This window comes from Stylophora pistillata, chromosome 7 (assembly GCF_964205215.1).
Source record: "Stylophora pistillata chromosome 7, jaStyPist1.2, whole genome shotgun sequence".
NCBI lineage: Eukaryota > Metazoa > Cnidaria > Anthozoa > Scleractinia > Pocilloporidae > Stylophora > Stylophora pistillata.
The window spans coordinates 21,844,949-21,871,436 of record NC_142525.1 but is presented as its reverse complement, the minus strand read 5'-3'; the positions used below and the strand labels follow the sequence as shown (position 1 = coordinate 21,871,436).

The 26,488-nt window shown below is 39.7% G+C and overlaps 3 protein-coding genes across 9 annotated transcripts; 1 reads left to right on the top strand and 2 right to left on the bottom strand.

Annotated features, from left to right (window-relative positions):
- Window positions 1–3,970: 3,970 nt before the first annotated feature.
- Window positions 3,971–6,445, bottom strand: LOC148727096 (histamine H2 receptor-like). The gene has a single exon (XM_088729105.1). It carries the CDS (start codon window positions 6,262–6,264, stop codon window positions 5,269–5,271), a length of 996 nt encoding a protein of 331 aa, XP_088585231.1. The 5' UTR covers window positions 6,265–6,445; the 3' UTR covers window positions 3,971–5,268.
- A 2,516-nt stretch (window positions 6,446–8,961) lies between these two features.
- LOC148727094 (uncharacterized) lies at window positions 8,962–25,031 on the top strand. 7 transcript variants are annotated; one of them, XM_088728380.1, is made up of 6 exons: window positions 8,965–9,276; window positions 9,524–9,574; window positions 15,690–15,736; window positions 15,992–16,068; window positions 23,630–23,711; window positions 24,518–25,031. In XM_088728380.1, the coding sequence occupies exons 4-6, from the start codon at window positions 16,051–16,053 to the stop codon at window positions 24,718–24,720; spliced, it is 303 nt and encodes a 100-aa protein (XP_088584506.1). In that variant the 5' UTR covers window positions 8,965–9,276; window positions 9,524–9,574; window positions 15,690–15,736; window positions 15,992–16,050; the 3' UTR covers window positions 24,721–25,031. The 7 variants fall into 7 exon arrangements, 6 of the variants coding, with proteins under 6 accessions (XP_088584503.1, XP_088584506.1, XP_088584507.1 ...); XM_088728381.1 differs by having other exon boundaries at window positions 9,494–9,574; XM_088728383.1 differs by lacking the exons at window positions 9,524–9,574; window positions 15,690–15,736 and adding an exon at window positions 10,006–10,073 and having other exon boundaries at window positions 9,209–9,276.
- Window positions 17,019–23,064, bottom strand: LOC148727095 (uncharacterized). The gene has a single exon (XM_088728636.1). It carries the CDS (start codon window positions 22,905–22,907, stop codon window positions 17,019–17,021), a length of 5,889 nt encoding a protein of 1,962 aa, XP_088584762.1. The 5' UTR covers window positions 22,908–23,064.
- Window positions 25,032–26,488: the final 1,457 nt, after the last annotated feature.

Sequence of the window (26,488 nt, the reverse complement as noted above, 5' to 3'; positions counted from 1 at the left end):
AGGGAATTTTTTCTTGCTGCCATTCCCTCTATCGATTCGTAGATGCACCTCGAAAACGTACACCTCAGATCTATGAACATTTTCAAATGGAAAATTGAGGTTTTTAGACGGAAACATTTCGTACAAAACCAAGAACTCTTCATCGCTAATAAGATTAGCGTCGTAGTAAAGGACGAGGGGATGGCGGAATTCTTCAAACGTAGCCATGCTAAGACAAAAAAGCCTTAATTTATAAAGCGCAACAATTAATTAAACTCGACGAAGTCGCAAAGGCCGGCCGTCATCAGAATCTTTACAACTTAAATTATGGCACGAAAACAGCAACCTCTGGCTCAGTCTACCTGGGTTGTCACGTCGCCGTCGCCCCGAAAACGTCTGTATCTTAAGCTCCCTATTATCGACAGTTGACGAATGTATTCCAAAACATCAAGTTATGAGATCCACAAATGCATCATGGATTGACAACAACCTTTGCAAACTTTGCCGAAGAAAGAAACTACTCTACAAGAGGGCTAAAAAATCGTCTAAGGAGTCTGACTGGCCGGGGTCACTGAGCTAAAAAAAAAAATGTAACTCCGCGCGATGGCGGTATATAAACAACTTGACTGGGGAGCTAAAATCAAACGCTAGCCCCAAGCCTTTTTGGAATTACGTAAAATCCAAGAGAAAAGGATCAAGCGATCTAATATCCTTGAAAGTAAACGATAAGTTTCTAAATGACGATATTAGTATTGCAAATAGCATGAACCATTATTGTTCGTCTGTATTTACTGTTGAGGACCAAGCTAACATTCCAGTTTTCGATTACGTTACTGAAGAGGTCGAAAAAATCTGAAAAATTTAAATATCTCTAAATCCCCAGGGCCAGACGGCATATCGCCACGGATTCTGAAAGAATGTAGTCAGGTATTATCATCTCCGTTAGCATTACTTTTGAATACATCTTTTTCGTTGGGTCAGCTACCAACAATGTGGAAAAATGCCAATATTACACCGGTGTACAAAAATAGGGAATAGGAATCTTAGAGAGAACTATCGTCAGATTTCACTAACGTGTATTCTATGCAAAATTTCGGAGAAGGTGGTGAGGAATCGAGTCGTTGATTGTTGGTCTGATCAAAACTTTTTCAACCCAGATCAATTCGTGTACCTCAGCGGTAAATCCACTCTATTGCAGTAGTTAGTTTGTTACGATGACTGGGCTAAAGCTAGAAATTTTTCTAAACCTACTGACGTTATCTTTCTAGACATGTCCAAAGCTTTTGGTGGTGTACCACACGAGCGTTTATTGCTTAAGCTGAATAGGTACGGCATAGATGGGCCTTTACTGCAGTGGTTTAAACATTTTTTGACAAACAGAATGCTACGCGTTGTTATTAGAGGAAAGTGTTCGGATTGGACGTCAGTGAAGTCCGGGGTGCCCCCAAGGAACAATTCTTGGCCCTATTTTGTTTATCATCTACATAAATGACATCCCAACAGATTTGACATCTACTGTTAAGATTTATGCGGATGATCCTAAAATCTACTGTACAATCATTTCGCCAGATGTTGATATCCCTGCTCTGCAGAGCGACCTAGATCGATTGAGCATATGGGCAAATAAATGGCAGATGCATTTCAATCCGGATAAATGCGAGGTCATGCGTATTACGCATAGAAAGGATAAAACTAAACCAATTTACTCGCTTGGGGGGGGGGGGGGGAGGAATTTAGGTCGGTAGAGAACACTAAGGACCTCGGAGTAACCATCTCTTCAGACGTGTCCTGGGGCATGCATGTATCTGCAACGGTAAATAAGGCAAATATAGTACTAGGTAACATAAAGCCGTAAAGCGGTCCATTGGAACTAATAGCCAGTACGTGTTTTTGCAGCTCTATAAGTCACTGGTCAAGCCCATACTTGAGTAAGCGGCTCCTGTTTGGAGTCCGTATATGATTAAGGATATTACGGCTGTAGAAAAGGTTCAACCAAGAGCTTCGCGACTAGCTTTAAGGCAGAAACGAGGCGAAATGAGTTACGAACACCGTTGTAGCTTACTAAAATGGCAAACACTAGAAAAGCGGAGAGAGTTTCTATCTCTGGTTCAATGACCTGATTTATACTAGAGACGGATTATCCGTCTAGGACGAGCTTGGGCAAGGAACGGTAGCTCGTCTGATAATCCGTCTGTATATAAACGCGGGCAACCAGTCCGATCATCCATCCAGACAAGCTATCGCGATAGTCCGTCTTGTCAGACGAATTATCGCGGATAACTCTTCAAGACGGATGATCCGTCGCTGCGTATAAATGCGGGAAGAAGACGAACTATCCACGAAAACTACACCTCGTTACAAGAGGCCATCGGTTGTTTTCAATAAACTATCAATTCAAGATGGCGGACAAGTCAAATGATGGTTCGTACAAGCCCAGAAAGTCAAAAGAACAACGTATATGGACGAATACAGAAATGAAATACCTTGCGCTTGTGTTAGCAGAGGAGAAAAAACACTTGTGTCATTGCCGCCATTTTGAAATTTGCCGCTAATGCCGCACTAAAGCATTTGACTTGGGCCCAAGCCTTTTCGTTGTGCTTTCTCGGAAATCCGTTCAGAAAACTCGTCCAGTATAAAACACGGGACGAGTAACTCGACACACCGATAGTTCGTCTCATTTTTCTTCACGTATTTATACTAGACGGATGATCCTCGACGGATGATCCGTCTCCAGTATAAATCGGGCCAAAATAGTTTTTGGTATTGATCACCTTTCTTTCCCAGATTTCTTTGTGTTTGCCAATAAGCGTACAAGAGCTAACCACGACTATAAACTTTACCTGAAAAGGGCGGTTTGTAATTGTTATAAATATTCTTTCTTCATTCGCATTTTGGGGAAATGGAATAGCTTGCCACTCGTACACGCCGAATCATTGTCTGTTTTTAAGAGTAGACTTAAAATTTATTTGAATATTTATTGAATATTTATTGAATATTTATTGAATCTGTAGCCATTAAATTTTATCTTTTGTATGTTTTTAGTCAGGGAAATTGTTTTCATGTAGAGGTAACCTCACGATTTTCCCTTTTCAGGATGTATTTTTTATATTTCCGTTGTAGCTTCCTGAATAAACGTTATGTTATGTTATGTGAGAGGGCCGGATGGAGAGAACACTGCCCGCTCTCGGAAGCAATCAAATTGCAGGATTCGTAGAATACCACCCGCTCACAAACTGAGTAAAAAATAAATGGCCGAAATTTTTAATTGACAACTGACATTTGCACCCCCTCCCCCCCATTTAGCTTATTTCTTTCAATGTAACTAAAAATAGTCGGCAATTAAACTTTTGACGCGCGATTTTGTCTCTGCGCCTGCTCGAAGGTGAATAGTAATTGCTAGTAACTTCCGAACGACAGCGGCCTAGGCGAAAATCACTAAATTGACCTGTATGGTATATATACTTAACCGGAACTTGCGACAGTTGTATCCTGAGCACATCGAATTTAAAAAAAAAAAAAAGATAACCACTCTCTAACGGTGTCTCCCATAACAAAATTTTGCCTCATCATTAGAAAGAGCGTTTAATTAAACAAACCATTGATTATCGATCGAATTTTCTTGTCATGTTTTGATTAAATGCGAAAAAAAGGTTCTTAAAGACTTGGTTTACCTTCGACATCCATTTTTGTTTTGCTCCTTCAAGAAAAAGATTAGTTGCGCTGCAACTTTTAAATTCTTGTCCTTTGGAAAGCTTTCATCATAAAAATTGAAGGAGTTTTGTGATTTAATCTTGCCTCCTGATAATTTAAGCTTTGAGAAAATATGGTACGTAATCAAAATATTTGTAGTTGGCTGAGCAAACAGAAAAATGAATTGATGTTTGAGACGTGCGCGTTAATTGCAAAAGTCTTTCGTTGTCATGTTAATCAAAATCTTCAAACGAAAGAGATATTTTTACATCAGTTTAATGATATCTGGTAATATCCGTCGTCCGCTAATGTACTCTAATGGTCTTTATTGATTTTATCGTTAACTTTCCCGAAACGAGTATATGTGTTCAAGCACGTCGAAAATTTTTCCTCTTTTTTATGACGTTTTTCAACTAGAGGGTCTTTTATCGACCTCTTCATTCAGTCTGTTTTATTGTAATGTACTCTGATAGGAACCGGAAAACAGTCTATATTATGAGCTCTGTTTTAAAATTAAACGAACCAGCTCAGCTTAAAGTGATTATGTTACTTTCCTATAAATGTCAATTTTGAGTTGTGGCTTGACTTTTCGAAATCCAAGGTCACCATTTTGGGGCATACGTGTTTTTATTTATTTCTTTATTACGAATATTTAGACAGGGTAGCCCAGTTCAGCAAATAGCCGGTTCATATGGGTTCTTGATTATTTTAGTTGAACATTCTTTTATCTGTGCCCTTAGTTTTTCTCTTTTCTGAAATGCCAACCACGAGAAAAGCTCTATAAATATGTACAATGTCAAGATAGTGTTCGGTGAACTGCGCTGAAAACAGTTTAACTACTACATCCTATGTGGTCTTCACAAACTAAACTTTCCATCTTGAAATTTTACTCAAATCAGAAAAAAAAGGACAAAGATCATAAGAAACTACTTCATTGAATAAAATTACTTTAAGCTTCCTTTTTACATCAATTTAATGATATGTGGTAATATCCGTCGTCTGCTAACGTACTCTAATGGTCTTAAGCGATTTTATCATTAATTTTTCCCAAACGAGTATAAATGTTCATGTTAATTTGAGAACTTTAAGAACTTTAAGAACTTTAAGAACTTTAAGAACTTTGAGAACCTGGAGCCTTGTTGCACGTCGAAAAATTTTCATCGTTTTCAAGACGTTTTTCAACAAAAGGGTTTTTCATCAACCTCTTCATTCAGTCAATTTAATTGTCATTTCTCTCTGATAGGAACTGGAAAACAGTTTATATCATCTGCTCTGTTTTCAAATTAAACACACCAGCTCAGCTTAAAGTGATTTTTTTACTCTTCTACAAATGTCATTTTTGAGTTTTGGCTTAGTTGACCCTTAAATATTTCCCAAGAAAATAGCCTCAACTTTACTAATGCGTTTTTTCGAAATCCAAAGTCGCCATTTTCGGGCATACGTGTGACGTTCTTGATTATTTTAGTTGAACATTCCATAATCTGAGCCCCTAGTTTTTCTCTTTTCTGAAATGCCAACCATGAGAAAGGCCATATAAATATGTACAATGTCAAGTTAGTCTTCGATAAACTGCACTAAAAATTGCATAAATAGCGCTATCTACTGCGAGGATCGTGTATCATACGTATTTATAAAGATTGCCAAATGCATGATATACTGAGATAATTGCCTTAGGTGGCCTACAATCTTTCTCACTGCCTGTTTAACCCCTTGTCTAACTCCTCTTAATCTCCAGCAGTACAAAATTGGATTTAAAGATGAATTAAGTAAGGTAAGAGTGATTGCCAGTCGAACAGCTACGTTAGACGATGGGTTGTAACCGCGAGTGCCCGTTAAAACGATTGTACTTCCAAATGGAAGGTAGCAGGTCACCAGAGCTATCTGTACGTACAACCCCGTGAAGACTGTCCTTTTGTACTTGGCAATGTTGAAAGCACTCCTGCGTACGTTCGATTGGTTATCTTGATTAGTGCCTTGCAGCTCATGACAATATTTGCGTAGTTTAAGGAAGATCGTCAAGTAGGACATAGCTGAGATTGTAAGTGCGGAAAAAATGAAAGCGGACATTAAGTCGGTAATCAAAGCATGCTTCCAAAACCGTCTCAGGTTGGCGAGGGAAATGTTTAAAAGCCAAATCCAAATAATCATCGCGCGTGTTCGTCTGAAAGTTATTACATACTTGTAATTCAATCTCAAAGCACAAAGTCTGTCTAAACTTATTGCAGTTAAAATGAACAAGGAGACTCCACTTAGAACTTTACCGAGGATGTTATTGATGGTTACAAGAATGTAACAAAGCTGCAATCGCCGACTTGTAACTGAAAACAACTGGAAGGCAAACAGAGGTTGGGCAAAAACGCCAACACAAAAATCGGTAACCACCAGGCATTGATACATGAGTTTCGATGCTGGTTGAAGAGAAGAAATCTTTCGCAAGGCAAAAAAGACCACAGCATTTCCCAGAGACGCTGAAATGGCAAGGAGACAGTTTAAAGCTGAAAGAAAAAATAAGAATCGGTTTCCTTGTGTTGAGGCAGCGCAGGTCACCAATCGAGACATCTCGTGGAAGTCATTCAAAGTAAAATTCACTATCATTATAAAATTAGTTTTCCTAACAGGACTTTGATTATGTGGAATCAACTGCAGCAACAACAACCTCCTCAATACCGTAATGAATATTTCTTTTCAAATAGAAAGAGATTCTAGCAATATCGATTTATTCAGCAGTTGCTATGAATGACGCGTTATTTAAATCAACAAGTAAGATATCACGTTCGGCAAACAACGTCAAGTAATCACATCGCAGTATGATAACATTTTGAAGCCAACGATTAGTTTCATAAACCTTGATCCGTAAAATCTCCGTTTATTGGATAACTAACACCTCTAACAACTCAACGAGTTTGCTGGACTATTTATTTGTGAGGCGTGCCGAAAAAGTTCATTTCTCATCGTGCTAGTCAAATATCATTCTTAATCAATTTAATTTTAGATTTTGATGATATCAGGCTGTGTTCATTGTTCCTTCCATTGATAAATTTTCTCGGACTTTCTCCTAACTTTTGAGGAAAAAAAATGGAAGTAGATAAACAAATTGATAAGTCGTAATCTTATATTACGTTGGCACAATTTTAGATTTTACGAATATGTAGCCATGGCCAGCCGCAAAACCAAGTAAATTTGCTTCAAGCTTAGGATCTGTTCGTTTGGGTACTCAAGTGAAACCTTGTTAACAGATGAAAAGTTTTTGAAAGTTTACGCATTAGTTCAAAAATAATAAATTTTTGCGATAACTACCTCAAAAGATTAAATCAAGGAGTGTATTAGAAATAAATAGATCAAAAGCACCCACAAAATAAAGCGTCAGTAGTTCATGAGAATACTAGCGACTCGTTTTTCATCGATATCAGTTTGTAAGGGGGGTATGAACAACAAACCATGTTTTTCTTTTCAGTGCCCCGTTAGGAAGCTTCTTCAAACTTTTTTCTGGACAAAACTTTTAATCTGAACAAAAAGCAGTTTCTTAACATGTGTTAGCGATAATGTTTCGAACCGGTTGACATATTATACAGATTTTTCAACCCTCATCATTCTGTCTACGCCCCAAAGTGGTGTAATCCCAGTTCAAATTTAATAAGATTTGCTTGTTTCTTCCATTGCTTCAGGTACGTAGGGTAAAAAGAAGTGCATTTACATATTACGTCATATCTAAAAGATATGAAGATTAGCGGCTATAAAACCTCTCTTGCTTAGACCACGTGGTATTCTGGGTAACAATTAAATTGGACGAGGCCTGGTTTGAACAGTTGTTTTCTTAATAGTACAAATTTTTTTTTACCGTATCAAGCGGTCGCCCTGTACATGTATAAGCGGTTGGTTGTCATAGTCCCGAACTGTTCCCCCTCTGTCACTAAAAGTGATTGATGGGTCACCTCACGGTTAAGCGGACCTGGTCTCCTTTGAGTAGGTCCTAATGTGTATCAAGCGGTCATCCCGCCATTCCCCGTGGGTGGCCGCACAATAAAAGTTGACCGTTTAATACTATGTATTTATTGACTGAGTTTGGTCCAGCCGGACGGGAACGAGGTCATGACGAACGGACCGAGTGCAGTGAGGTCCGTGCTTCATGATCAAGAGCCAAATATTTTCCCGTCCGGCCATACCAAAGTCAGTCAATAAGCTTTTATCATGTGACCACTAGTTGTTGAAAATTTCAACCTAAATAGAACGCGATAGACGGGCACACGTGTGTCAACTTAACGGCCTGCTCCCAGGTTGCTTGTTAGCTCAATTGGTAGAGCGCTGCACTAGTACTGCAGAGGTCAGTGGTTCGAATCCCGTACAGGCCTGATTTTTTTCAGGTCTAATTTTCTCTATTGCATAAATGGCGCTCTCCACTGCGAGGATCGTGTATGATACGTATCTATAACCGCAGTTCAAAATATATGAACTTCATATATTCATCGTATCTGAGATGTCTATTGTTTACGTCCACCAACACGGCGGCAATGACGTAACGTGCAAACCACCTATTCTTTGCTTAAGTCATTAGTCTTTGCCCTAACAACAATCTTCTCAAATCTAATTTGGCGGCTATTCAAGCAGGCATGTCTTTCATTCTGGTTGACACTCCCAATTTTGCATAAGAGCTTCAGAAAATCACTGAAAAATAACCTAACCACTCTGAGGTGCCCATGTCGTCATCAAAGACTTGAAGAAGCCTGAACAGAAAATCTAGTAACAAACTATTAAAAAGTGTAAGTACAGAATGACGGAGTGTTACCCAGTAAACAAATTACAACTAATTTTTGCGTAAGTCATTAGTTTCTACCATAACAATAATATTCTCAAACCAAATTTGGCGGCTATTCAAGCAGGCATGTCTCTCATTCTGGTTGATGCACCCAATTTTGCTTAGAGGCTTTAGAAATCGCTAAAAAAAAGCTTATCTGCTTTGTGATGTCCAAGTTGTTAACAAAGCCTTAGCGAAGCCTTGCAGCTGGACATTCAAGTTTGCCCAAATCTACAAGCACTCCAGCCTTTTCTATCGATGTAATAAAGCATTGTACTCGTTAACGAAATTCACGCGGCTAATAGAATTATAATCCACCCAAGAGGAGTAAATGCTATTAATATTAGACAGAAAACAATGTCATCTACCTTGGTTTAAAAACTGCAATAATTGTTCTGTGCTATAGTTCCCAATCAGCATGAGGTTTGGACATTGGATTCTGTTAAAAAGGATTGCTAAAAAAAAAATTGCTGCTTATCCAGCAATTGTTGGAACAGTACTTACACCTTCCCCTATGGTCACTTTTTCGTTTTTGAAGTCTTTAATAAACCATAAGATAAAAGATACATATCCTATGTTACATAAACGAAAAACTGTGTAATGAAAAATTACAATAATATACTATGGCCAAAATTAAATTATGTAATTATAACAGGTTGTGTTCAAAAATTAGTCTATTTACAAATGTGGTCATGAATCGTTCTGTGTTAATCTTTGGGCGGAGGCAAACCTTGCGACGTAAATGCTCCATGCAGCTGCCAAATTCCTTCAAATGAAAATCTTCATCACAACTTTTCAAACATCTCGTAAAATAGGTTAGTTTAGTTAAGAATTACTCACAACGTGTAATTCAGTTGAACCAACAGGCAGCTAGCTCTGCTCCGTTGGACGAGTGTTTATGATACCATTCCTTTTTCTCGCTTAGCTGAACCTAGCCTCAGGTTGTCTATTTTTTTTAAATCTTTTCTACCATTTCTTTTGTTCATAATTCTACTCTACGTTACTTGTGGTTAATTTTTTTTTTCTGGCTAGCTTACATTTCGTATTTCTGGCCATTTCTAGTCAAGCCTGCAAGCCCGTTCAAGACGACATTAGGTTACAAAGTAGGAATACGTGAGTCAATATCTACCAATTACTGCAGGTCTTCCTCAATTTTCCATACTTTAACATTATAGCAGTTACCCGTAAATCCAGTCATCAAACATACGCATTCGTGACTCTATATGTTCACCTTGGACAGAATTTAAAAGGGTGACTGCAAACTTAACTGTGGTAAAAAATACTACTACATCCTATGTGGTCTTCACAAACTAAACTTTCCATCTTGAAATTTTACTCAAATCAGAAAAAAAAGGACAAAGATCATAAGAAACTACTTCATTGAATAAAATTACTTTAAGCTTCCTTTTTACATTAATTTAATGATATCTGGTAATATCCGTCGCCTGCTAACGTACTCTAATGGTCTTTAGCGATTTTATCATTAATTTTTCCCAAACGAGTATAAATGTTCATGTTAATTTGAGAACTTTAACATTATATAGCACTTGGAGCCTTGTTGCACGTCGAAAAATTTTCATCGTTTTCAAGACGTTTTTCAAACGAAAATATGGTAAGTAATCAATATATTTGTAGTTGGCTGAGCAAACAGAAAAATGAATTAATGTTTGAGACGTGCGCGTTAATTGCAAAAGTCTTTCGTTGTCATGTTAATCAAAATCTTCAAACGAAAGAGATATTTTTACATCAGTTTAATGATATCTGGTAATATCCGTCGTCCGCTAATGTACTCTAATGGTCTTTATCGATTTTATCGTTAACTTTCCCGAAACGAGTATATGTGTTCAAGCACGTCGAAAATTTTTCCTCTTTTTTATGACGTTTTTCAACTAGAGGGTCTTTTATCGACCTCTTCATTCAGTCTGTTTTATTGTAATGTACTCTGATAGGAACCGGAAAATAGTTTATATTATGAGCTCTGTTTTAAAATTAAACGAACCAGCTCAGCTTAAAGTGATTATGTTACTTTCCTATAAATGTCAATTTTGAGTTGTGGCTTGATGCATTTTTTCGAAATCCAAGGTCACCATTTTGGGGCATACGTGTTTTTATTTATTTCTTTATTACGAATATTTAGACAGGGTAGCCCAGTTCAGTGAATAGCTGGTTCATATGAGTTCTTGATTATTTTAGTTGAACATTCTTTTATCTGTGCCCTTAGTTTTTCTCTTTTCTGAAATGCCAACCACGAGAAAAGCTCTATAAATATGTACAATGTCAAGATAGTGTTCGGTGAACTGCGCTGAAAACAGTTTAACTACTACATCCTGTGTGGTCTTCACAAACTAAACTTACCATCTTGAAATTTTACTCAAATCAGAAAAAAAAGGACAAAGATCATAAGAAACTACTTCATTGAATAAAATTACTTTAAGCTTCCTTTTTACATCAATTTAATGATATGTGGTAATATCCGTCGTCTGCTAACGTACTCTAATGGTCTTTAGCGATTTTATCATTAATTTTTCACAAACGAGTATAAATGTTCATATTAATTTGAGAACTTTAACATTGTATAGCACTTGGAGCCTTGTTGCACGTCGAAAAGTGACAAACGGCTTTTTCGGAACCAGCTCACGTCAATCCTTCCGGCCCCGCACACGTCAGCTTTTCCAATGGTTTTCTATGGGATTGCTCGAGCGAGACTGGATGGGTCATTTGATAAAATACAGTTTTGAATATATGAGTCGGGGTTCTTCCATTTTAAATCTTGCCATATTTTGATTAGTCTAGCTGAGTTTCTCATTCAGTTCGTTTTCTTTGTTTTATCCATTTTGCTGTGTTTCTTTTCCTTTCTTGCTGTGTTTTGTGGTCTTTGTTTTCTCCCTCTTGTTTTATTTCTTCCTCTTCCATTTTTCCATCTTGTTGTATTTCTTCTTCTTCCACTTCTCCATCTTGCGGTGTTTGTTTGCCTTCTATTTCTTCATCACCGTTCTCTTCGTCTGTTTGGATATTTTCAACTACTCTTTCAAAATGACTCATATCACCTGTCGTTGGCGAACGACAATTGTACTCGGCTGGTTCGATATTTGTATATTTTAATCACTTTATTCGCTCGCGATACTCCAAAACTCAGCTCGACTCGCTGTTGAAAAACACTCGCCCCTGGCCCATAGCAACGAACCGACCTATCAATTCACATAGTAATGCAAAAAATAAATAGATAAATAAATGTACAGGAAGCGGGAGGGACATCACCAGAAGTTCTTCTTCTCCGGAAAAACTTCTTCGTCGTCGGACAGAAGTACTTTGTCGTCGGAATAGAGGATATGTGGTATATTAGACCTTCTTCGTCTTCGTCTGCTAAGTGTATAGGTTTTCCGCTTTATTTGTATTTTGCTTCGTGCATCTCCATCTTGAACACTGGCTTTAACAAATTCTTGTTCTTGAATAGCGTCATCATCTGTTTCAGTCAATGGTGCCTCTTCAACGGAATCTTTTTCAGTTGTCCTTTTTCGTCGTTTTTTGTCCTTTTTCGTGATTGAGCCTTCAGGTGTTTTCTCCATTTTTGTCTACTCCTCTTGATTCAAGTCACTTTCTCCGGTTGTGCTGTGGGGCGGTTCTCCGACCATCATGTAACCAACTAGCAAAACGATAGCCCATAATGGAACCACATCTTGGAATCACCTACCAATTAACAAACTGGAAGTAAATAAAGAGAATAAATACTTCACCACAATTTCAATACTCTGTCATTGATACAGATGAGCTTAGACTTTTTCACTGAAATTGTATTGCCTCTTTGGTCGAGGGCGATTAAAACAATGAGAGAGTATTAGGAAAAAATTTTGGAAAGTTGACAATAAAGTGTTCATACAATTGTTTTGCCATTTTGCAGCTAACGGTTCATTCCATTGAGACTCTCTTACAACTGAAGAATCCGTTTGAATGTAACTGTACTTTTAACATATCCAATTCAAAATTGCTGTTGGCTTTTCAGTATATGCCGCTTTGCTTCCTTTCTCAGTTTCATTTTTGAGACAATCACTGAGCATGTAAACCAAACAGCATACATGAGTTGCATTTGACTCAGCTCGTGAGTGAACACAAAATTTATAGTGTGGTGCCAATTTCGTCGACACGTCGACAGTGGTGAAGCAAGCAGCGTGGAAGAAGATTCGTATGCAATTAAACGGTGTTTAGCGCGTCTTTCACCAAGCCATTAGGGACTTCAAGCAAACCCCGACGGCTACGGCAACGAGAACGTGGAATAACAATAGATCTAATTGGCAGAACAATAGCCCAGCACGTGCGTTTTAAAACTGTACATTTCTTAGCCGTCCTTTGCAAAACAACAACGTGAAATCACAAAATCTGCGTCGTCTTCGAAGCGAAACCGCGGTGGCAAATTATTTTAATTTATAGTTACGTTTGGAACTCAACGCTACTTTTATGCGTTATGTTGAGTTTGAGGTCTGGCGCCCTATGAGACGGTAAACACATGCAGCCATTTTCGAAATTCTGACTAAAAGTAGAAACTCATTTTTTAATCGACGTCTTCCGTGGCGTTGCAGTCGTGACTGCGTAGAGTCCCTAATATCAAGATAGAGTATTGCGGTGAACTTCAACTCCTAACTTTTGCGCCAACAGACATGATACACACCGGCGCGCACATCATTACAAACAAACTCAGCCATCCACCTCATGTAGAGCTTCTCTTGAAAGCTCTAAACAACAAATTTGTCGTCTATGAGTTAATTTTTATCTTATCTGTAGAGTTTTAATTGGCTCACGCTGAATGAAATTTGACAATAATAGTCATCGGTTAAATTCATAGAATGTTAATGATCGTTTGAAAAAAAAAATAGCTTTTGAGGTTATCAACTTTCGTTTAACATTTTATGTAGTCGGGAGTTAAAACTCTGAGCATAGGGTTGTGCTGGCTATAGTAAGAAGATTAAAATAAACAGAAATCAAAACTCTTTAAAAATTATCATAAATTGTCAGATACAAAATGGCCTGATATTGGAAATTAGCAAATTGCAGCTATTCTCTCTTTGCCTCATTAGTCTTGGTAGGATCGGACTTCTTAGTTTTCTACACAACTTTATCATAAATTTAGCCTTCTCAAATACAATTAAGTGACTATTCAAGCTGGCACGTCTTTCATGCTGGTTGATGCACCCAATTATGCTTGGGCTTCAGCAAATCACTGAAAAATGGCTTACTCTGAGGTCTCCATGTTGTCATCAAAGCCTTGAAGAAGCCTGGACAGAAAACCTTGTAACCGATTATTGCATAAGAGCTACAGAAATTCACTGAAAAATAGCTTCTCTACTAATAGGTGTCCATGTTGTAAGTTATCGAGTTTTTATGCCAGCGCTAAAAATCTATAAAATTCAACGTAGAAACTGTGAAATCTTGCTGCGCTCAGAAAAGCGTGAACAGTACCAGTTCTCATTCAATTAACCATAATTAATCAATTGTTCTTACGTCATATCTGTAATTAGTGTCAAACTGTAACCGTCACCTATCATATCCTTTTCTGTAGTTGTTATCCACCAGAACTTTTCGAAGGGGATTAACCTTGTAAAAGGCGAATTCCTCCCAAGCCAATCGTTGTAGTAGATTACGTGAAAGACATAATTCATAGCATTACCTAATCCTTTGTACATTAGGCTTAAATAGAGCTGTTTGGTAGAGCTTTCTTTGGTCAAGCAAGCATGGTCAGTTCTGGTAAAAAGGTTCAGTAGCGTTTGCAGAATAAATCTACGTTGGAGCCAACCTTGTCGTTGTCAGTCGTAGTCAACAGCCGTAATAGATCCCAGCCTTCCCGCAGCCAGCGAGTGCCCCCAGGAAAGCCTTTTCCCAGAGGAAGTTTATAGAGTTGTTCCCGTCCGTCCGTTTATTTGTGAAGGCAAAATCCTGTTTTCACAGTTTGACATATAATACGAACGGACATTCTGTTCATTTCTCGTACTGAGTTCGGGAAAAAACGAAACTCGCAGGATATATATACCCTTATTGGATGGTTTAACACATAGCATGCGCATATATTTCGCGAGTTGCGTTATTTTTCCGAGTCTTAATTTACATTTATGGCTTTCCTGTTTGACTTTGTAGAGTTGCACTTTTTAAATCAATTTTGATGCTTAGCTGAGTAAAATAAATTTTACCAATAAAGCAGTGAAAGCTTTCATTGTTATAAGATAAATCGCTGCCGCGATATTTCACTGGAGCGATATACCATGAGGATGTACACCAATGGCATAGCGTTGTAGAGATATTCCGTTGGACCAACATACCGCTGAGACGATATATCGCTGGGACTATACATCACTGTAAAGAGATTATTTTGGGTGATAAATCGCAAGAAAACTCCTGTCTCGTGGATTTATCGTTTTCATCTGGGGATAAATGCGCGGATGTAACAACGTATCTTTTAGAAAGAAAGTGCAATATCCGACTATAATCGTTTGCATCTCTTTTTCATAATACTTTATTAATAAATTTCAGAAAACCCATTCAAAACCGTAAAAACCAAAAATTGATAACCATAAACAGTCTTTATCATATCACGTGTCGCGTGATTGTAAAGCAATGATTAATAACCTGTAGAACCCTATATTACATACCAGATATACTTGAAAACCGAGATTGTTGAAAACAGAATTTACGTCTGTCTCAAGAGTTTGGTCTGATATGCGTTGAAGTCACACACGCCACTTCCCTTGCGAACGTACCAAATTAGATATTGTCTGATATGTAATTTCATTATCATAAAAATGTGGAAGAAACGTTTCCGGACAAAAATCACGAAAAAATCCTGATGCTTTTACAAACCGCATCTCATTTCATAATCTCTTATTATCGAATAAAAGCACTTATAAAACGAAAGAACGGTTTGGCTCGATAGATTAATCTCTACTTTGTGGTTTTGTTGTCTTGGAATTTCCTAATGATGTCAATATTTCAAAAGACGCGCTTGAAAAACAATTTCAAAACGCATTAAGGTGAAACCTCGAGGGTATGTACTGAGTCTATTCTAATGTGATACTTAGCAATAAATTTCAGTCTCGTTTTTGTCGCGTTTCGAAACCCATATCATTAAAGATAAGTCAGTTTCGAACCCTTAAAGTTACGAACCCGTATGAATATTCTTTCCTTATTTACCTTGCATTAGTGTAACAACAGCTCAGAAAAAAATCGATTTTTCATTTTCGACCAGCGATACCGAAGCTTCAAAGTTGCAACTATCAGCAGTGAAACAACATGGTAAGAATTGGGACTTATCGTCATGTTATAGTTTTTTATCACATGTAATTTAGCAGCTGTATGGTCTGGTCACAAGCTTGTTTTAGTTGTGCTAGGGGAACATGCTACCTTCCTTGTTTCTGCTTCAAAAATTATTAACTCCAGTTTAAGACGAAAATCAAAGACAGCACTAATGAGTAGCAGAGACCGTTATTATGTATTATAGAATCAAAGTTATAACTACTGACTCCGAATTCTATATATCGTTTTTGACAGGCTTATCGTTGTGGATGTTATTTAACTTGTTTTGATCGTTGCTACCGTCACCATCTTAAATGTTTCAGTTGTTGAAGGTAATTCCTTTTTCAGGGATCATTACAGGCTAAGTACTCTGATGTTTATAACTTCCTCTTGAATTAATTGTAATCTGCTCAACAAGGCCGAAATGCACACCACCGTAATTGAAATAATTGCGTAAAAATCCAAGACGAAAAAATAAGGAACCATGGGAGGCGCTAGAACAAGCCATTCAATCGTTAACCATTTTGAAAAAGGGCTTTATGCTGGCTTGATTTAAAATCTTGCCTTTAAAGTTTACTCCACGCTTTCAAGTTAAAGAAGTAAAATACTTACTCTTCGAAGTATATATGCAGCAACTCAAGGTTAATGTATGGGAGAGTAGATCAAGTAAGGTTTCCTGTTTGTGAGTGCAGATCAGGCAATAGGAGTGTAACTGACACTCCGTTACAGTTTGAAATACGTACCTTTTAATCTCGACGATTCACTTGTACATAACACACAGAAAAAAATACAGAATTAACAATGCGAACTTAAACCCAACGAAACTAAAATACAACGAAAGGAATACGAGAAACTACAGGAAAATACAAACGAAAGCGTAACTACTTACAAGATCTGTACGGCACTCCGGAATAACAACGACTGAATGAAAATCACAACTACGATGTTATATAGCAGATAAAAAGGCTAAAACAATAGACTAAACAAGGCTACACAATACTCAAAGGCGATTGCATGAAACAACGCTGACAAACTTAATTTACATTTTGACAGCACGAAAAAATACAAACTAATAAATACAGAACTGAACTATCGAGACGAGAACTATTTACACTAATTACAATTAACAAAGACGAACGACAGAACTGATAAGAAAAAAAAAAAAATAATAACTCTCGTGGCTACATAGCCCCCCTAATGAACCACTAAAGTCTACAGTTCATTACTTAACGTAACTATTGTCCGACGCGAGAGTAAGTTTATCCTTTTACAGTATGGATTTTCAATTCCATTGCATTCTTCTTAACAACAGGTTCAGTTTCTCTTTTTCAGCTTTGTTTTCTCCCTCTAAGAAACACAGTTTAGTCACTGGTCTTGTAAGAATTGTGGTAGCTGTTTGCACCTTGGCTGATCGGACTTTCCCGTCTTTTCCCGTTAAAACTTCGGTTACTCGGCCTAACGGCCATCTTCCTCGATGAATGTTGTCATCTGCAATTAGTACCAGGTCTCCGTTCGCTAAGCAACGGCGGAGTTTGGTCCATTTTGCTCTCTCTTGGAGGGTTGGCAAATACTCCTTCAACCAGCGCTTCCAAAACAAATTGGCCATGTACTGGACTTGACGCCAGCGTCGCTTGCTGTACATTTCTTCTTTGTTGAAGACTCCAGGAGGCAAATTTGGGTTGGCTCTTAACAAGAGCAGATGGTTTGGCGTAAGAGGCTCCAGGTCCTTCGGGTCACTACTGACTGGAGTCAAAGGTCTGCCATTTAAGATCCCTTCAACTTCACTCATCAAGGTTCGGAGCATTTCTTCAGAGACGAGTTGTTGTCCTAGCAGTGCTCTCAGGATCTTGCGCACAGATCTGATCGTACGCTCCCAGGCCCCACCCATGTGTGAGGCTGTAGGGGGATTGAATTTCCATCTAATATTCTTCTGACGAAGAAAACTGTGGATTGATTCTTGATTTAAATCATTCAATGACTCGCGTAACTCTCTTTCCCCTGCTTGGAAGTTCGTCCCATTGTCACTGTATACGGTAACTGGACATCCTCGTAAGTTAATGAATCTTCGTAACGCATTAACGAATGAATCAGTGTCAAGCGAGTTCACGACCTCTATATGAACGGCTCTGACGACCAGGCAAGTAAACAAACACCCGAAACGTTTCACGTTCGAGCGACCTTGGCGTACATAAAAGGGACCAAAGTAATCCACGCCTACGTATGTGAATGGTGGATCTCCTGACATTAGTCTTTCCCTTGGTAGGTCGGCCATCAACTGCTCTCCACGAACTGCACCAAGTTTCTTACACTGGAAACAGCCACTAATCATTCGACGCACAGCTGAACGCCCCTTGATTATCCAATAGAATTGTCGTAAGCTGGACAGTACGTATTCTTGACCGAGGTGGCCAACCTTTTTGTGGTGCTGAGAAATGATCATATCCGTTACCTGATGACGATACGGCAGAATAATTGGATGTTTTGCGTCATAGTTGATTAAGGCATTTTCCAGTCTTCCTCCAACTCTTAGAATTCCAGTGTCGTCCAACAATGGATGAAGTTTGCGCATGTGAGCTGGTATCTTAAGATTCTTTAACTCGGAGGTAACTCCACGTGAAGGTTTCGATGAACCGATTGTCTGTACGGCTTGAATGACTTCCAGAAATGAAAGTTTTTGTACATGCTTGATAACTTCCCGTTCTGCGTTCTGTAATTCTTCCACGGACAGGAACTGGGATCCCTCTTTCAAACTGCTTTCAGGTGTGGAGTTAATGGATCTGCTACTGTGTCTTTCGATGAGCCACGTTCTGAACCTCAATAGCCAGGCCACAGCTCTTCGTAATCTGTCCCAAGATGAGTAATACTCTATCAACCTGGAGAGAACTTCGCTTCGATGACGTGTCAACGACTGGCTGTGAGAATGAGTTTCACGCTTGATTTCTGGATCATCATCTGAAGGTCCTGATCGGTGAATTGTAGGATCACACGGCCAGAACTCTTCTTTTTTCTTCAGAAACTCGGGACCACTCAGCCATTTACTGCTTGTACTCATTTCTTCCACCGTAAGACCTCTGGATACTTCGTCTGCCGGGTTGTCTTCGGAGCTAACATATCTCCACTGATGAGGCGCTGAATTTTCATGTATAACTGACAGCCGATTTGCAACAAACGTATGGAAACGCTTTGACTGATTTCTGATGTACTGCAACACGCAGGTGGAGTCCGACCAAAATGTCGATTGGCTAATCGGAATATCCAGCTCTTCTCTAACGGTCTGATCTAACTGAATGGCTAAGACTGCAGCTGACAGTTCCAACCTTGGCACAGTCATAGGTCTCAAGTGAGCAAGGCGAGACTTCCCCATGAGAAACGCACAATGGATTCTTTCCTCGACATCCTCCAATCTGAGATAGGAGACTGCTCCATATGCGATTTGCGACGCGTCAGCAAAGTTGTGTAACTCAGCCATCTTCAAGTCTCCAAAGCAGGTTGGCTTAACGCATCTGTCTACTGTTATCCGAGAGAGACCGACCAACTGAGCCTTCCACTTCTCCCACCTTTCACCATCATTAGTGCTGATTGGATCATCCCATCCAAGTTTCTGCTTACAGAGCTCTTGTAACAATTTCTTAGCCGGGAGGATGATTGGCGCAACGAAACCAAGTGGATCATAAACGGAACTTGACAGGGAAAGTATACCGCGACGGGTGTTCGGTCTGTCTTTAAGAGCAACCTTAAATAGGAACTTGTCGCTCTCCATGTCCCAGTGGAGCCCCAACGTGCGTTGCATCGGTAGCTTGTCTTTGTCTAGGTCAAGGTCTAGTACCGGTTGATCTCTCTCAGATTGAGGGACTGTACTCAGAACTTCCAAACTGTTGCACGACCACTTTGTGAGTCGAAATCCGCCTTTGGAGAGCATTTCTCGGAGCTGATACACAACTTTGATAGCATTTTCAGCTGACTTTACCGATTTTAGGCAGTCATCAACATAGAAATTCCTTCTGACAGTCTTAACTATCCCTTCTGAGAATTCACCTTTGTTGTCTTCTGCTGTCTTTCTTAGCGCGAAGCTAGAACAACTTGGAGACGAGGTCGCGCCAAACAAATGGACCTCCATACGATGATCAACTGGTTCTTGGGTCAGATCTCCATCTGGCCACCAGAGGAATCTGAATGCATCTCGGTCACCTGGCACTACTCTGACCTGATGGAACATACATTCAATATCAGCAGACAACGCGACTTGTTCTTCCCGAAATCTCATTAGCACACCAACGATAGAATTTGTCAAATCTGGTCCAGTAAGGAGCTGATCGTTTAGAGACGTTCCTTTATGTTTTGCAGCGCAATCAAAAACTACTCGAGTCTTTCCAGGTTTGTTCAGCACTGGGTGGTGGGGTAGATACCAAATCGGCTTGTTCTTTACATGAATCTCATTAAGTGGCACTCGTGAAGCGTGACCTTTGGTAAGATACTGTTCCATGGTGGTCTTGTAATTTTTCAGAAGCTCACCATCTTGCATGAACCTGCCTTTAAGCGCCAGTAGCCTCTTTTCTGCCATGCAGCGATTATAAGGCAAGACTGGTGGGTAGTTTCTCCAAGGAAGCGCAATTTGGTAATGACCATGCTCAAGTTTCACAGATTGTTCCATAACTTCAAGGGCTCTCTTGTCTTCCACTGACATGCCAAGCTTGGATTGGGGAACAACTCCATAATTCTCCACTTCCCAGAACCTTTCTAGCTGGTGCATAAGACAATCATTCTTTTCTCCCACGGCCTCCGCTGATCCAACAAAATTAACGTTAAGATGGCATTCTCCGCCAACGTTCTTATGCATAGGGCCCATGAGTGTCCAGCCAAGTGGCGTGCGTATGGCGTATGGCTCTCCCTTGTTACCACGTCTCTCCTCCAACACCCAAAAGGCATCAGGGACGTTGGTGCCTATAATCAATCGAACTTCCTTCTCACTAGTACTTGGCAGCTTGATGTCTCTAAGGTGAGGCCACTGCTTTAGATCTTGTTCTGATGGAATACTGCGGCCTGAAGCATTCAATTTATCAACTGTCCAAAGTCTAACAACGTCAACTCTGTCACTTCCATCAAGTGGCTCAACAACTAGGCTTAATTCGTGACCAACTCTTGGGCTATCCTCTTTCTCTTGAGTTGTCAAATAAAACGTTTTCTGGCGTCCATGCACTCCAAGATCCATGGCTAACTTCTTGTCACACAAGGAGATGTCTGATCCACCGTCTAGAAGGGCATAGGTTTCTATGGTCTTGTTGGCGTCATCATGACTTCGCACCTTTACAGGAACTACTCTCAGGCACACCTTTCCTTCTCCAGCTGAGGTACTATTAGTCTGTCCACTTTGAAACGGTGCACCGCCTTCAGCTTGAGTTCCTTTATCAGCCACTCTGTCGCTACCTTGCACTGCTGGTGGTGGAGATGGTGGATGAAGTAAGGTGTGATGTCTCCTCTTACATCCTGGGACTTCACAAGCACCCTTTGCTAAACATCCAACTCCTATGTGGCCATATTTAAAGCAATTGAAACAGAGCTGAGCTTTCTTCATTATCTCCAGGCGCTCTTCGAAGCTCTTGTCCTTGAAACACCTGCACCTCGCTAACGAATGATCACCATTGCACGATGGACACTTCATGAAAGAAGCTGGCTTGCAAAAAGGGGGTAGACTCTGTCTGCCACCGGATTTGGTCTCTTGAGTGTTAAATGTGCTGACGCGTTCTCCAGTTAATGTAGCACTCCTCGACTTAGGTTTTCGCCTTTCATTTTCCGATCTGTCGCGCGCGATGTCCACCACACAACCGAACACGGGGTTATTTGCTACTCTGGCTTTGACTTTAACAAATTCAGCGATGTGACTGATGTTCGTTCTTTGGCCAGTTTGCTGGATTTGGTCCGCAACTTCAACAAACTTGGTGCGGAGATGATATGGTAATCTCTGAACAATTCTTCTTAGGTTGTCTGCACTGTTTATTTCATCTAGATATCCAATGGATTCTAACGTATTTTCACAGTCCTTCAATTTGTCTGCAAAGGCAAGCAATCCCGCGCGATCCCCTGGTTTCAGAGGGGGTCCTTCTGTTAACCTGGTTACGTACTTTGAGGCAATTGTGAAGGGGTGACCAAAACGTTCTTGAAGCAGTTCTCTTGCTCTTTGATATCCAAGGGATGGATCCATTACTAAGCAACATTTGATGGTATCGTTTGCTGCTCCAGAAGTGTACTGAAGAAGGTACATGAGTTTCTCGCTTTCACTGGCTGCATTGTTCACGATACTGGTTTCAAATGATTTGATAAAGTTCCAGTATTCGAGAGGATCACCATCAAACACTGTCAATTTCTTTTTAGGCAACGCAAATCCTTGCTTCATAGCTAAAGCCACACTATCCATAACTCCTCCACGCAAAACAGAACCTATCGCCTCTGGATGTGCAAAGGCGGCAGTAGGTCCGGCTGACCAACTCTTATACTCCTGCGCATTAGATTTCAGCCGCAACGGAAGGTCTTGAGAACCAACGTTGCGTTCAACACGAGAATTAGAATATTCCTGATCAGGCGCATGTGCAGCTCCTACATCAACTCCTTCCCTAGACGGCTTCAGATTTTCAAAAACGTTCGGTAACTTGGCTAAATCAACTAGCTCCTCATCCTGAAGAAACTTTATTTGAAGTTCAGTTTTCCTAATTTCAAACTGCACATCCAAAAGCTCTAACTCTAGCTTCGTTTCTTCTTCCTGACGTAGTAATTCTTGCCTTTTCTTCAGCTGGTACAACTTCAGTTGCGCTATTGCCTGATTCGCTTTAAGCTGTCTGATAGATAGTCTAGATGAATGCGAACTTTGCGAAGAATTAGCGGTACTTACACAGTCTTCAACTGGTATCTCATTTTCCTCGCGTGCTCCAGCGTTTAATCCCACCTCCTGGATCCATCGCTCTATTCCCGAAACAAAATCCATTTTTCGACGGAAATGTTCCTTGAAATAACGTGCTTCGCTTCCCCACACTTCCATATCTCCATCCAAAGTTGAGATGTATTCGTAGTGCACCTGTTCGAAGCGAGAAAAAGCTTCATCAATCTCCAGTAACTTCTGTTTAACTTCATCGACATTTTTTGGATCACTCAGCAGAACTTCCGTAGCACGGTACAACATCGTTACTCTGGATAAACGCCCTTACCTCGAATTCTTCTTTCGCACACTTTCGAGGGCTTCTTCTGAGTGAGCTCAGCGTCTTCTCCGACCTTCAATTCCGGACAACATGTCATCCACTTCAGATCTTTGAATGCATGTAACTGACACTCCGTTACAGTTTGAAATACGTACCTTTTAATCTCGACGATTCACTTGTACATAACACACAGAAAAAAATACAGAATTAACAATGCGAACTTAAACCCAACGAAACTAAAATACAACGAAAGGAATACGAGAAACTACAGGAAAATACAAACGAAAGCGTAACTACTTACAAGATCTGTACGGCACTCCGGAATAACAACGACTGAATGAAAATCACAACTACGATGTTATATAGCAGATAAAAAGGCTAAAACAATAGACTAAACAAGGCTACACAATACTCAAAGGCGATTGCATGAAACAACGCTGACAAACTTAATTTACATTTTGACAGCACGAAAAAATACAAACTAATAAATACAGAACTGAACTATCGAGACGAGAACTATTTACACTAATTACAATTAACAAAGACGAACGACAGAACTGATAAGAAAAAAAAAAAAAAATAATAACTCTCGTGGCTACAAGGAGTAAAGGTAGACTTCAGTGTGGTTTGCGATCAATTTTTCGATCCTATTTCAGGGTGCACACACTGAGTTTTGACTGTATATATTTGCTGATCTAATTTTTAGGTAACTGCTGTGAAACATGGAGCAGGTGTTCCCGATGGAGTCGGTGGTTCACTGGAAAAGCCTGGAAGAACTGCAAGAATCGGTAATTATCGATTGCTTATCACTACACTTCGAAACCGCAAAAAAGGGCTTTTATTGAAAAAGATTCTTTTGAAAACTGATCCGTAAGCAAGCTGACCTAGACCTCTGTTAACAAAGCTAGAAAGCCAGTCACCTAATCAAAAGAACACAATCAAAATAACCGCAAATATGTAGTATGAAAAATGATAACAAGTGCAACTCGCATAACTGAACTGACCGCGACTGAGACAAGGTTGAATTAACCACGAGCAGGCTTCATTTCAAACCTCAATAGCAGAACTCAGAGAGCAAAGCCAGCTGAATGCCGAAGTCCAATTAAAACCTCCCGCATTAAGTCTCTCATAAACCTATTCGAAAAATTTGTACTAATCGCAAGCAGCATGGTAAAATTGTTATTTAAGTCTTCACTTAATTATTTTGCAGCTCTATTGAGCTGGGTTACACAGGTGGAAGTTGTCAGCTCTGTCGCAGCACATGTTGGCTGACCAGCAAAGCTTACCCGTGCAGATGTTTTGGAACCGGATCCTGTTAAAATTGATCGGCTGGTAACATTGCAGCTTCCAACTTAAGATGGTTTATAAACTTTTCTTAAAGTTCAACAGCTCTAATAACATGAAGTGGTGAAAGTAAACTTACCCGCGCGAGCTTTGCAATTGAATGAAAAATCATTTTCTTCGGTGACTTGAATCTCGTTCTGTTCAAAGCCTTTTACTTAATTACGATAGCCACAAAAGTTTGACCACTGATGCCGAAAATTAATGAATGAAAAATAACAAATCAAATTTAAGTGCTCTCTCGTTTTAACAGGTCGGCATCAAAGCACAAGCAGTAACAATGACAAAGATAACGATGATGATGAAGACGATGATGATGAAGACGATGATAATGACGATGATACTAATGATAACGCCAGTCGGCAGACTGTGTTTGCATTAAAAGTGAAATTTATTTCCTTACCACAAGTTGAAGCAATGTCGCAATCTGATTGGCCAAGTTGTCGTTGTCGATAAGAGTACAGACAACGCTAAACCATTGTCGATTTGTTGAACAATCGACATAAAAGGAACTTAATGCTTTGTTACAAAAACCGACGCGTCGATGTTACTTCACAAATTTTCAAGGTTATAGGTAGTGAGCAGTTGTAAAATTTTTCATTTATTCTGAAAAAATGGGAAAACTTTCACTGAGTCATCAAAACACCAAAGCAAAATTTGGTATTTATCTGACTCTGCGTTGTGTTTTGTTCTCTGTTACGTCCTCTGTTCAATAGTCCATAACGCGTTTTTATTGAAACCTTATCATAAATCTTTTAAAAGTCAAATGTGAACATATTCCTTTTATGTGGTTTCGCAAGCCCTCTGTCTTGAAATTGGGAACCGAGCAGGAAAAGTGGCATCATACGGAAATCCCGGGACATTGCTAAAGTAGCTTGGTGAATACCCAGAGGCCAGAGAATATTCCGAAAACGCTCTTACCACCAAAATTGAAATCAAATCAAGCATGGAATTATATCAACCTTGGAGATGTTTGTCGATCGTTGCGTGAATTCAAAGTTGCTGACGAATATTATGAGAGGGCAGTGCTCTTATCCAAACATATTGGACAACGCTTAGCAAGGTTACGAAGCCTTCTTAGCTATTCACTTTCAAAGTTTTTCGAGGGAGCTTTCAAAGAAAGTTATCAATACGCTTTTCAATGCATTCAACAATATGAAGAATTGCATACATTTCTTGATGATAAGGATGACTTCAAAACATCATTTCTAGAGGAGCACGGTACCCTTCCCTTTGAGCTGTTAAACAATTTACTTTCCTTTGCCGGAAATTTTCGCCAAGCTCTGAACATCGAAGAATTGGGACGAGCTAGCGGCTTGTCAGCCTTGATGTTTGATCAGTATTGTTTTACAACAGATACCTCATTCAATTCATAGTCATGGACTAGAATTGAAAAAATTATTGAGAAGGAGAGTGGTTGTGTATTTCTGTACATTTCGTATCTCCACCATATTTATGGCCACGTGCGTATGTTGATCTTGAAAGCCAGCAGACCCTCATAATTCAGAAGAGTAAAACTAGACGAAAACGATTTTGGGATAGGGTCAGATCTAGATTTGAATGAGTTTTTATCGAAGGCTTTTCGGGGTTTTGGAGTTTTAAAGGACGAGGAGTGCGAAGATGGATCTTTACATGTTAATGAGCAGCAACGTAATTCCTCCGAGCAAGAGATCTCCGCAGGTTCGCGGCTTTTAGAGGAAGACGACGAAGAGGAAGAAATTTCAAGTCTTTCTTTATGTCACAAAATCTGCATTGCCCCGGGGACTAATTTACTTGAGAAGCCCGAAATCATCATCGTTCCTCATAAGAGGTTATACAGAGTTCCGTTTGCAGCACTCAGTGAAAAGGGAGAGAAATGCTTATCGGAAACTCATCGAATCCGCATAGTTCCCTCTTTGGTGACACTCAGGATTATCCAGGAGAGTCCAACAGACTATCATAGTCAGACCGATGCACTAATAGTGGGTGATCCTGAGGTTGGCTGGGTGATGTACAAAGGCGATCTCGCGAAGTGGCCGGCGTTGTCCTGTGCTAGAGAGGAAGCTGAGCTGGTGGCCGTCTAGTTGGTGTTACACGTTAGAATAAGATCTCCTTCCTTCAAGTTCCTTCGTTCTTTATTCCATGTTGGGCGCATTGTCAAGGTAAGTAAGTATTCTTTACGCCCCCTCCGCCATATCATGTCAGCTAGCGCTTGGACCATTCTCCATCTCTTGCGGTTATTAAT